The sequence below is a fragment of the Ranitomeya imitator genome, chromosome 10 (assembly GCF_032444005.1).
Source record: "Ranitomeya imitator isolate aRanImi1 chromosome 10, aRanImi1.pri, whole genome shotgun sequence".
Taxonomy (NCBI): domain Eukaryota; kingdom Metazoa; phylum Chordata; class Amphibia; order Anura; family Dendrobatidae; genus Ranitomeya; species Ranitomeya imitator.
The window spans coordinates 72,728,081-72,741,467 of record NC_091291.1 but is presented as its reverse complement, the minus strand read 5'-3'; the positions used below and the strand labels follow the sequence as shown (position 1 = coordinate 72,741,467).

General features: G+C 44.1%; 1 protein-coding gene across 1 annotated transcript in view; it reads right to left on the bottom strand.

Moving 5' to 3' along the window:
* Positions 1 to 1,508: 1,508 nt before the first annotated feature.
* Positions 1,509 to 13,387, bottom strand: part of FOXR1 (forkhead box R1) — a 30,523-nt gene continuing 18,644 nt past the window's right edge. The window contains exons 2-6 of the mRNA XM_069741179.1: positions 12,123 to 12,212; positions 8,472 to 8,647; positions 7,554 to 7,753; positions 3,328 to 3,560; positions 1,509 to 1,714 (exon numbers count right to left, since the gene is read on the bottom strand). Coding sequence (XP_069597280.1) covers positions 1,686 to 1,714; positions 3,328 to 3,560; positions 7,554 to 7,753; positions 8,472 to 8,647; positions 12,123 to 12,212 — 728 coding nt within the window. The 3' untranslated portion in view covers positions 1,509 to 1,685. The remainder of the gene's footprint in view (positions 1,715 to 3,327; positions 3,561 to 7,553; positions 7,754 to 8,471; positions 8,648 to 12,122; positions 12,213 to 13,387) is intronic.

The window sequence follows — 13,387 nt, the reverse complement described above, 5'->3', positions numbered from 1 at the left end:
ATAAACCGGAATGGACTTAATTTGTGTGAAAAATTGTGCCTGTATGCGTTATTCCCGTGCCAAGCGAGTGTCCCCCAAGACCCGAAGTAAGGGAAACGCTACAATGCTGAGACGCCTGTGGATCACCTGCAGCAGAGACGGATATGCGCCTTGTCTTTCCAGACTGCAGCATGTCTATTTATCTTGAGACACTAGTCTCTGGCAAGATAAATGTCACCCATTCAATTTATTGGATGCGGTGATTCCTCATGATTCAATGAACACATGCGGAATCACCTGCATTCAAAAGCCGGCAGCGTTTTGAACGGAACGGACATGTGCTACGTTCAAAGCGCTGACAATTACTGACTATGGGCACATACTCTAAAACAATCTAAAGATCATAAGGCACATTGTAAATTTAAATAAACTCATCCTGCTTTCCCCATTTTCTCTGTATTTGGTTAACGTGTCCACAACCTCAATGCGAGTTTCGCATGGGTTTCCTCAGGGGTTATAACTGTCTTATGTTGTAGCATTTTTCCCATTGGTTCTGGAACCTAGTCCTCATGGACCCTTCTTCCATTTCTGACCTGGATAGCAGCCTGGTGTGCTGTTACACTCCCTGCACCACATCCGGACCAAACAAGTCCTCCAGGGTTTCTATGTGAGTACAAGTGGTTTTCACAGGTAATTGTCCTCCTTGGAAGGTGAGCCAATTACCATTTTCAAATTCCCTAGATATTCTGATGTTAATGCCGGAGGAGGTTTTGCCTCTACAGTAAGGAAGTCAGTAGAGTGTTGGTGACCTTTCTTCCCTCAGCACTTGGTGACCCTGCTCTGTAACTTTATATGGTCTTTATTTTATAGCAGAGTTGCTGTTCCCAAGCCCTTCCACTTTTTATTCACTGGTTATGTTGGAACATTTGAGGGAAGATATTTCATACAGTGACTTGTTACACTGGTGACTTCTAGTGATGAGAGAGTATACTCGTTGCTTGGGTTTTCCCGAGCATGCTCATGTAATCTCCGAGTATTTGTGACTGATCGGAGATTTAGTTTTCATCGCCTCAGCTGAATGATTTACAGCTATTAGCCAGCTTGATTACATGTGGGGATTCCCTAGCAATCAGGCAACCCCCAAATGTACTCAGCCTGGCTAGTAGCTGTAAATCATTCAGCTGCGGCGATGAAAACTAAATCTCCGATCAGTCACAAATACTCGGAGATCACGCGAGCGTGCTTGGGAAAACCTGAGCAACGAGTATACTCACTCATCACTAGTGACTTCTATTACAGGACTGCACTGGTATCAGTCAGCTCTTTAGGACAAGTCGTCCATAAATGTTAGTGAAGGCTGACAGCATGGCGATGGGGTGGATTTTCTACACCTGTGGTACTGGAACTGCATAAAAAAAAGCTGAAGTCATAGATTTACACAAGTGTTCCAATTATTTGGACCATATAATGCAGCTTCGTTATTCTAATAATAAAAAGACCAGATAAAGATTGGAGCGAAATAACTATTTTAATGTGAAGAAAAATCTGATAAAGTGCAACATAACTGAGAAAATCCCTTGAATTCAGGAATACTTTAAATTATTATTATTAGTTTTTTTAATTACGGTAATCCCAGTATAGATTAAGCTCTGTGGAGAATCCAGACAAGATCATACAGTCTGGAAGAGATGAAGACTGTAGGCACGTCACATCCCAAACATCAGTTCCATCAGTGCTACAAAATGAAACAAAAATCATTAAAAATTGCTTACTAGGCTCAATGCATTAATCTGGTTCATTTGCAGGACATTTTACAATTTCTTACCACATTAAATATTAAAATACAATAAAAATATTTAAAAACATTTTTTTTTAAAGAAAGTTTAGCTCTTATGTCCGAAACCTGCTAAAACTACCAATGCTTTGTATTGAAAGCAGAATCTTTTTCCCCCAAGAAGTGCATTTTTGATTATTGGGATATGTTTAAACACATCATATTTGTTAATTCCCATAGTCCTATTTCAGACAGGCTGAAGACACTTCAAATAACAATAACTCACATATTCCTTAGTGGGAAAAATAGCTCCCAAGGAAAAACGAAGTGCAGAGAAGAAAATATGATTAAAAATTATATTTATTAACAAATTTTAAAAGCATAACAATCAAATACACCAAGTAGGGGCAAAAGGAAGACAGGGGAGGATGTATGCCACCAGACAAAATCTGGGGAGATGAACCTACTCCAGGCCACCGTATGATAAAATTTAAAACCCCGAGGGGTAACATATGATGTTTATAAATGGTGCCACCAATACATGTAACTGGGAAGCACAATATAGCACAAAAATTAACTCCACGCTGTAGAAAATGGATAATATATGACCACTGAAAATAATGCTCCTATAGTTACTGACACATGAGAACCTACAGTTCTATCCAGTTGTGCAAAAAGTTAATGCTAACAGGCTGGAGGGTAGATTCCCTATGAAAAGACATAGAAGGAGAGGTTCCTACTGAAAGGTGAAGGAGACTCGTACAGCTGGTCACTAGGTTCTTTATTTTGCCTAGCACAGGTGGCAGGAGGCAGGTGCGGATCCCCAGGCGCCCGGGGATCCGCACCTGCCTCCTGCCACCTGTGCTAGGCACATCTCTGCACCTCCATTCAAAACGCAGGTAAAGAACCTAGTGACCAGCTGTACGAGTCTCCTTCACCTTTCAGTAGGAACCTCTCCTTCTATGTCTTTTCATAGGGAATCTACCCTCCAGCCTGTTAGCATTAACTCTTTTTGCACAACTGGATAGAACTGTAGGTTCTCATGTGTCAGTAACTATAGGAGCATTATTTTCAGTGGTCATATATTATCCATTTTCTACAGCGTGGAGTTAATTTTTGTGCTATATTATGCTTCCCAGTTACATGTATTGGTGGCACCATTTATAAAAATCATATGTTACCCCTCGGGGTTTTAAATTATATCATACGGTGGCCTGGAGTAGATTCGTCTCCCCAGATTTTGTCTGGTGGCATACATCCCCCCTGTCTTCCTTTTGCCCCTACTTGGTGTATTTGATTGTTATGCTTTTAAAATTTGTTAATAAATATAATTTTTAATCATATTTTCTTCTCTGCACTTCGTTTTTCTTTGGGAGCTATTTTTCTCACTAAGGAATATGTGAGTTACATCATATTTGTTGCAAAAAATTCTGAAAATTTATCTAAATCAAATTTTGAGTTACAAACAAATCTGCAACAAATTTCCCAAATATGAACATAATTGGAAGTATTAAAACGCATTGCCCTGTGACATTAGCGCCTGTAGGAGCAGGTGGAATGGACCTTCCAATTACCTGGCTTGTTCATGCTTCTACGTAACACAAGCAGCAGCTCCTCGGACAGGGCACGCATGTCGCTTCTGAACTTCATCCTCCCTTGTCGTGTTAGTTTCCACAGACAGGAACGCCGGTGTCCATCCGCACAGACCCACCCAGCGCTCTTCTCAAAACTGCTGCTGAAGCATAGGTTGTGCCGAACAGTGTTCTTCCAGGCATCTGGAGCAACCCGGAAAAAGGGGAAATGCTCTCTAAGAAGGGGGGGTAAATGTAAACTATTACACAATATACAATTGGAAAAAAAAAGTAGCCAATCAGATATTAGTTTGTCAGTTGCTTTAACATTGACTACCGTAAATTTAATCAATTCATCAAGACCATCATATTAGCCTTTTATCCAACCATCACTGTAAATGTTAGATATGGAAATTGGTTGTTTGTTTTGAATTGGCGTCTCAGCGACTGGCAGCCCACTGTATTTATTTTTTTTAATCACATTTTTTAATAAAGCATATGACACGCCATTAACACAGTCTGATACAATTTTCAGACAAGTACATTGGATACATGACCTGATAACACATTTTCATTTTACTAAACAACACGCTTACCCCCTAACCAACCCCTCTCCCCCCTCCCCCCAATCCCTTGCCCGCTATCCAAAAACCATCTGACAACATCACCCCTTGAGAAAGGATATCAAGCTTTACAAAAACACACCTGTACATGTAGAAGTCCCCCCATAATCAACTAAACAACCCCCATTCTACTTTGCAGTAACTCAGCAGACGCCATGACTGGGTGATCCATCCATCCGCACCACACATTTTCAAATTTTGTATTCTGACCTCTCTTGTTGTATATATTCCTTTCCATAAGGACAATAAAATGTATCTTGTTGATAAATTCCTTTTTCCCCTGGCGTTTTTTCATCCAACCAATGCATCGCAATAAGCTTTCTCGCAGCAGACAACAATCTTGCGATAGTCAGCCTTCCACATTCATCCGTAGCAATATCATCCATACAGCCGAGAAGGTAAGTCAGCGGGTTACGCACAACATTTACCCCTGTCACCTCTTGAATCAAGTTAAGCACCCTCACCCAAAAGGGTTGGAGGCGAGCGCAGGACCACATCATATGTATCAAATCTGCATCCTCCTCACCGCACCTTGGGTATTTCGAGTCACATCTCAGACCTGCCTTCCTCATCCATGTTTCGTCCGTCATGCACTGGATCCTGCTGAATTTGACGGCTCGTCTTTTCCAAAAAACGTTCCATGAAACATTTTGTCTGCAGTGTTCCCCAACGTCTCCTGCGGCATACGTCGTTCCACAGAATGGGAGCCTATGGACACTGGATCCTGCGCACACTGAAACGCAGGAATCCAGTGACGGATGCAGTTTTTACTTCTGAGCATGCCTGGAAGTATATTCCAACCCGGGGAAATCTCTCTCTCTCTCTAAATTTCTCCATTGAAATTCAGGCAGCAACGTGTGTAACGCATCCGTCAAAACACTGGATGCGTTACACACGTTTTTCACTATTTGTACAACGTCCGTAGATACATCACAACAACACATTACGACGCCCGCCAGCAGACGGAAGTATGAAACAGGCCTTAACCTCACTCAAGGACGCCCTGGGGATATATTGAAGTATGAACTCCGACAAAGGTCCCACGTCCGACACCCAATTCTCCTTAACGGATGCTTCAATAAAAAGGTATCCATCAGACCCCTATACATCAAGGTAAAGAACCCCCTCGTACTCCTCCAAGGCCCAATAAGATTCAACAAGCTATCGGGCTGCAGAATCAGGCGCGACCCCTGATTTAACAGTTTAGGCCGTGTCTCAACTGCAGGTACTGAAAGAACATCTTCTGGGATAATGGAAACTCCGTCCTAAGTGTCTCGAATGTTTTAATAACATCCCCATCAAGTAACTAAGAGACTAACTAAATGCCAATGTGCCTCCACTGAACGAACCCCCGCAATCTCATGAGCTCTGCCAACCTAGGCTCAAACCAGATCGGCGTATATCTCGTAAATTCCGTTACTCCCCTCCATTGCTTAAATTTTCTGCCAGACTTTCCCCAGCATAGCTATTGTTGGGAATTTTGGGGGGGTTAATTCTGAATCTACCTGCTTCGAGACTGGCTAACAATGGGCCCTTCCCCACCGCGTGTTCAATGATTATCCCCGCTGGAGAGCTTTGTTCCGGTTCTCCCCAACCGACCATTGACATTGGGATGCTATATAGTAGATCCATGGATTAAGGACCGCCAGACCACCCTCATCCTTTGCAGATGTTCAGCCCACTGTATATATTACCCCTTCACACCAGAAGGTGCATAAAAGGTGCATCCCTGTGTCCGCTATTCATGACCGAGGCAGAACAGCTGTTATCTCTCCGCTAGAGGTGGTCGGGGCGACAGCGCTACATCATTTCTGTATCCCTTGTTCACTTCTATGTTATAGAATCATCGCAGGCGGCTTGTCGGTTATTTCTGTAATCCTGACCACCTCTGGCCTCCGCTAATAAACAGGTCACTTTATAAAAACTTACTGCAGCAATGAGGAATATCACACACAAACACCACGGCCATCACTCGCTGGATCACACGGATACATGGTTATTTCACAGTTGATCAGCTGCATGAGGGTTATGCTCCTCCATGAGGGAGATTTGTAGTTGGTCTCTATGACAATTGTCTGGAAATGGCTGACATTGTATGATTTATTAGACATAACTTACTATTAATATTAGACATTTCCATATGACTGTGCAACGCCCCAGAGTCCTGGTCGTTGCATTAATGTCGCTCTGCCGCTAAGGATGGTGATGTTATGCCTGATTGCACTAAAGGAGTTCACCTGACCAGGTATCACAAGCACACATTACACTTCACACTCTGGCCACTAGGGGGAGCAAAAGGCACTATGTATTAGGCCACTCCTCATACTGGTAAAACTAGGGGTCGGATAGGAAGTTAGGACAGAACGCAGCCTGGGAGAGTCCAGGGAGGATCTGTCAGGGGTGGGTTCCTGACAGGGGCCTAGCAGAACGAATAGAAAGCAACGGAACCGCGCCTGCACTACCTTGCGGCAGTATCCTAAGAAAGGGATACGAAGAGAAGGATATTGTGGAAAGTGAGAAACGAGATCAAAGCACAAAAGAGAGCCAGTAGGAGTCGTGCCCCGAGAACGGCAACATCCTACTGAGGCGCGTAGCCGGTGACCGGAACACCGAGGAAGTAACTGACTCTATGCCTTACTTCAAATACCGCAGGACAGTTAATTATAGGTTGGCTGTCTACCATACATCACCTAAGCAGACACAGGGGGCAAGCGTGGAGAGGGGCGTCTCTAGGGTCCCAGAATAGTTCTGAGCCTTCCCGTCAAACGGGTGCGTCCTATCCAGATAAACTTGGGGGACGGAGAGAGAGAGAGAAAGAGAAAGAACGAGAACAGAAGTTGTGAGGACTATCCCGAATGCTCAGCAGGGAAGAACTACAACACACAGGCGCTAGTGGTAGGCACTGATTTCCACCTGCAAAGGGAACTCTGGATGTGCCTTCGGACTGGCCGGTCTCAGATAGCCCTGTTTACTGTGCTCTGGATTGAGGATCCCAAAGTCACCAGTAAAGAGGTAAAGAGACTGCAACCCTGTGTCCTCATTATTGACTGCACCTCACACCATCACCACCTACACTACTGGGAAGCCCTGGGGATATACTTCACTTGTGGGAAGTTACACCATCTAGCTGCCATCACATCACCCCAGTGGACCCCAAGCAGCGTCGGTCGACTTGACCGAATACCACAGCTGGCGTCACGAAACATTAGCCGTCTTTCATCACCCCTTTTATTGGACGCCCCTTAGCAGGGTCACGGACCGGGTCCAGCCACCGTGACAACCTAAGAACTGAGACAGAGAGGACCGGTACCGAGTAACCCGCGGCCCTGCGTCTGGGAGCGCTCCAAGTGCTGTTCCATAGGCTCCAATATATTGTGCCAACAAGTGGTTCACATCTTTGATACATTTATTCTATTTTGTGACTTTGCTTATTTACAATACGTTTCTCAGGTTTAAGAAAAGCCTTTAGCTGCAGCCCCCTCACAATAGATAAAAAACAAACATGAAAGCATCACTGGGTGGATGGAACAGGGGTAAGTCTCCCCCAAAGTTTCTCTTCTACTGACTCATACCAGGGCAGGTGTATATGGTTTCCAGAGTCACTACCTGACGAAGCTGTAGATTTGCTGGACATTCAGGCTGCCGTCCCCACTGTTCTTCAGAGCCAGTGAGATCAAGTTGCAGTAGTTGATGGGAGGACGAGGCCAAGCTTCATATGGAGGTTTTGGTACTTGACCCTTCCTGTACTTGAGTCTTTGTATGCGAGCGGAAGGAGAGCTGGACATAAAGACGTTGGCTTCTGTACACTGGGAAAAGAGAATTCATGAGATCAGTTACATGGAAACACAGCAAGTAGGAAGAAGGGGCAGACAACCTGAAACTACCTATTTTTTTTAGGCTTTTTTTTTTATTACATGTTGACAGTGTTCCAGATTTCTTTACAAGGATTAAACAATACTATAAAAAAAATTCTAAACACTTAAAATAATTCTTGTTTATTTTAAAGAATGATATTACCACAATAGCTTACAGTATATATCTCAAACACTGCCAGGGCCCTGGCTTTATCTAGCTGATGTTGGGCCATGATAAGAGCACTTTACATATAAAGAAAGGTGGCAGTACAGGTTATGTTAGGCTACTTTTACACTAGCGTCGGCCCGACGCAAACTGCGAACAAAGAACAGGGGCAGTGGATGCAGTTTTACAACGCATCCGCTGCCCCATTGTAAGGTCCGGGGAGGATTGGGCGGAGTTCTGGACGCGCATGCGTGGTCGGAAATGGCGGACTCGACGCACAAAAAAAGTTACATGGAATGTTTTTTGTGCATCGCGGCCGCCAAAATCACGACGCATCCGTCGCACGAAGGATGCGACGTGTGGCAACACGTCGCAATGCGTCGCTAATGCAAGTCTATAAAGAAAAAAAAAGCATCCTGCGGGCACATTTGCAGGATGCGTTTTTTCTCCAAAACGACGCATTGCGACGTACAGCAAACAACGCTAGTGTGAAAGTAGCCTTACCAGTTCACTGCTGGATGTTAATGCTTCATCATCAGCATCTTCTATGGCTGAACAGTGGACACGAGACCGGGCCTTGTAGGAAGCGGGAGGATCAGGACGGGGTGAAGACCGCTCCGGGCATGGCATCACCACATTAGGGTCTACAATAAGCCATAGCGTGGGATGAAAACTGCTTTCTGGATGGGAAAAAAGTAAAAGCATATTTTTTAAGATGGAAAATATTAAAATACAGCAGATGCTTTTTAATCGCTAAACATGCTGTAATAGTATGCAGGTACTGAGTATGTCACCACGGAACACACAGACCAGCAGTTGAGGGGTTTAATAACAGGAATCAGGTTCTCCTCGCAGTGAGGAAGCAATGGAATATAACTAGCAATAAAACAGTGCAAAAATATGGGAGTCAAACAGTAACAGAAGTAAGCAGGATTTCTTGAGAAAAGAACACTTATCAGTCTGATGAGGACTTGCTTGAAGGGTCGTCTTCTCCAACGTAGGCGCCAAGAAACAGCGGCACGTGTCGTCCCTCTGTTGTCCGTGGGCTGAGTAGTCTCTAGGAGCCCGCTGCCTGGGGTTTTGGGAATTAACCCCTTACCGGCATCGGACGTACTATACCGTCCGATGCCGGCTCCCCTGCTTTGATGCAGGGCTCCGCGGTGAGCCCGCACCAAAGCCGGGACATGTCAGCTGTTTTGAACAGCTGACATGTGCCCGTAATAGGCGCGGGCAGAATCGCGATCTGCCCGCACCTATTAACTAGTTAAATGCCGCTGTCAAACGCAGACAGCGGCATTTAACTACTGCTTCCGGCCGGGTGGCCGGAAATGACGTCATCGCCGACCCCCGTCACATGATCGGGGGTCGGCGATGCTTGTGAATGGTAACCATAGAGGTCCTTGAGACCTCTATGGTTACTGATTGCCCGTCACTGTGAGCGCCACCCTGTGGTCGGCGCTCACAGCACACGGGCAATTCTGCTACATAGCAGCGATCAGCAGATCGCTGCTATGTAGCAGAGCCGATCGTGCTATGCCTGCTTCTAGCCTCTCATGGAGGCTATTGAAGCATGGCAAAAGTTAAAAAAAAAAAAAGTTTAAAAAAATGTGAAAAAAATAAAAAAAACATAAAAGTTTAAATCACCCCCCTTTCGCCCCAATCAAAATAAATCAATAAAAAAAAAATATCAAATCTACGCATATTTGGTATCGCCGCGCTCAGAATCGCCCGATCTATCAATTAAAAAAAAGTATTAACCTGATCGCTAAACAGCGTAGCGGGAAAAAAATTAGAAACGCCAGAATTACGTTTTTTTGGTCGCCGCGACATTGCATTAAAATGCAATAACGGGCGATCAAAAGAACGTATCTGCACCGAAATGCTATCATTAAAAAGTCATCTCGGCACGCAAAAAATAAGCCCTCAACCGACCCCAGATGATGAAAAATGGAGACGCTACGAGTATCGGAAAATGGCGCAATTTTTTTTTTTTTAGCAAAGTTTGGAATTTTTTTTTCACCACTTAGATAAAAAATAACCTAGTCATGTTTGGTGTCTATGAACTCGTAATGACCTGGAGAATCATAATGGCAGATCAGTTTTAGCATTTAGTGAACCTAGCAAAAAAGCCAAACAAAAAACCAATGTGGGATTGCACTTTTTTTGCAATTTCACCGCACTTGGAATTTTTTCCCCGTTTTCTAGTACACGACATGCTAAAACCAATGATGTCGTTCAAAAGTACAACTCGTCCCGCAAAAAATAAGCCCTCGCATGGCCAAATTGACAGAAAAATAAAAAAGTTATGGCTCTGGGAAGGAGGGGAGCGAAAAACGAACACGGAAAAACGAAAAATCCCCCGGTCATGAAGGGGTTAATGTGATATGCACAGTCTTTAGCTTTTACAGCACAGTCTATCCCGGGAAAACAATGGTCAGTCTATTATTAAGTCTCTCACCAGGAATCAGGGGCTCTGCACTGATACCATGGGTACCTGGGGTCACAGTCTCTGTACAGATACCATGGGGACCAGGGGGTCACAGTCTCTACACGGGTCTCAAAGCACCCCTCTCCAGTCACAGCAGAGTCCGCTTTCATGTACTCTCAAGTTGCAGTCTTTCTGGGCAATCTCCCTGTATTTGTCCTCAGACCGGGAGCTCTCTCTCTCCCAGAGCGCAGCTGCACCCTGCTCTGACCACTGCTCACGCTCCTCTGTTCCTTGCACGCATGCCTTTCCGGCTCTCTGCCCGGCTTCCTTCCTGTCCCAGTCTGCCCCCTGGGGAACCTGTAGCACAGCTCAATGGTTTCAGGCACAGAGCCGAGAAGGTAACCGCCCCCGGACTCTTCTTGTGCTTCACCTCCTTACAATGCAATGGGTTCTTGTTGCATCATTTGTCCAGTTCACATATTGTACTTTTGCATCACACATGGGTAAATCACTGAAGATCAAACTAAAGGCAAAATACACACAGGCCCAATTCATCAAGGCACGGTCACCAGTATTCTGGCATAAAGCTCCTTGAAATGTTGCAATTTTTTGGTGTAACTGGGTCCAATCATGTTCCAACTTTTGTCATTTTTTCTGACAGTTCCAACCAGCTTCTTCAACTTTTAGAAAAATAGGCAGAACTTGTACAAGAAGGGGTACGGCTTGACTGACAAATTCATCAAAAATATGCCGTAAATTATGCCTAAAATGTACACGAGCCCCCGGCAGTCGTAGGAGGCGCCAAAGATTAACGCAGTCTTCATGAATACTGGTGTACAGAACGCAGGCCTTAACTAATCAGAGCCATTGTGTCTGTGCATTTAACCAAAAGAAAGCCAGGAAAAGCCCTAGCAGATAGGGTCGTGTGGCCATCGGCAGATTCATTGTGTTCTCAATCTGAGCTTCCTACAGTGTGACTACACAAACACATGTGGCATAGGTTTCCTTATGATGGGTCCCAGTGGCTGATGGATGGCATCTTTGCAGGCTGAAGCATATACGACCCACACAATATGCACTTAGTAAACAATATTTTTTAAATTCAAAATTTTAAATATATGTTCTTAGGGAAAAAAAAAACACTCACTGTATGCTCTCCTCAGGGGGTTGTGCAGTGACCAGGCACAATACTGGGGGCCAGTGTATGTATAGGGCCGAGTGCACAAGGAACCAGCTGCAGCCGCCGCTCAGGAGCATTGGTGATGTCTGGGCATCCATGCAAATAAGCCCAGGGAAAAATACTGAGCGTTGTGCACTATTGATTGGGGGGAGGTCTTGATGGAATACAGACAGGATCCAGCAGGACATAGACTAAGTGAGAATTTTATGGTTAAAAAGTTATTCAAAGAAGATATAAAAAAAACCAAATAGGCATGAAATTACAAGTATAAAATCAATGTACCCGTAATTTGTATCAATACCACACAGGCATCGTCATTAATCAACTCATGAGGAGGACGTCGGACTGGTGTGGACACGCATTACATGGAGTCTGTACCTCTAATTTTATGCATTTTTCATAAATACAGTATATATACACACACACATACATATACACACATGCTCACACACACACTAACCGTTTAATAATAAAATGCCCAATAAATCTGCATCCCACTGAAGCCATTAAACCCATTACAATCTATGACATACTATGTCCTGCTTACTCTCTGGAGATCGGTCCTCGGATCTGCGTGGCGACACCTCGGTGCCGTGTTGGCTTTTTATAGAGTTTCGGTCCACCTTCTCCTCAACACCTGATCAAGAATTAGAAAGAAAATGGCTGTAATATTTGGATTTTATTTATACTTTTTCTTTCGGATCCACTCATGGCATTGTCTTAATAAGGAACTTGTCCGGTCCCCAGATCAATAACCTCAGCTAATATAGAGTATCTAGGACAACTCCTTTATAGGGTGTTTTATGTGGATTAGTAATGCTGCCATTATTGGGGAAAATAAATAATTGCAGCATGCACGATATGTCTGCGATAATAGGTCAAGGAAAAAAAAAAAAAGTGTAGCACGCAGAACACGGGGATCACCAAACTCAAATAGGCTTTATTGGAAAGACCAAAATACATTTAGTGTTGCCAAAGCAAGGAAAATAGATGTGACATGGGAGGGGATTGGGGATTACGGGAATGGGGTGTTTTAAGTTCCTCTCAGCTTATGACATATGGTGATGTATTGAGCGGCGATCTACGCTGTTGATTCCTCTTCCCCCAGTAGGATGCAGAGTTTCCGCTCATCGTCCATGGATAGGAAGACTGGATTGCACCATATAAGCAATACCAGAATCTTTATTAAAGTTACAACACTGCAAAGTTAAAAACATTTAAAACGTCATGTAACAACAAATCATCCCGCAGTAAGGCTATGCCCCTGTCATACCACCATATTTACAGCAGCAATTCAAAAACACAGTGAGTACTGTAATGCAGTGATCCCTGTTACAGGTAGGGGGCGCTGCATGGTCTTCCCAGAATATACATGGAGGCGTATTGAGGCCATAAGAACAGTTGGCAATCGCAGGCATAACTGTGGTGATGAGTCAAAGTCAGGCATTATTGTGAATGGCCGGTATGTGTGTCGCAGAGGAAGATACTCTGCACTGTCAGCCTGAAGTAAAGATGGGCGGGTTGAACTAGCCACACACACTCCCACCTAGGGGAGTGGTTACAAGTATATAATGTGACCAGGGTGGGGGTCACATGTCTGAGTATGGACCTGAATGGTCTGTACTGAAAGTCCTGGAGAGCCTACAGTCATGGCCAAAAGTATTGACACCCCTGCAATTCTGTCAGATAATACTCAGTTTCTTCCTGAAAATGATTGTAATCACAAATTATTTGGTATTATTATCTTCATTTAATTTGTCTTAAATGAAAAAACACAAAGAATTGTCCTAAAGCCAAATTGGATATAATTCC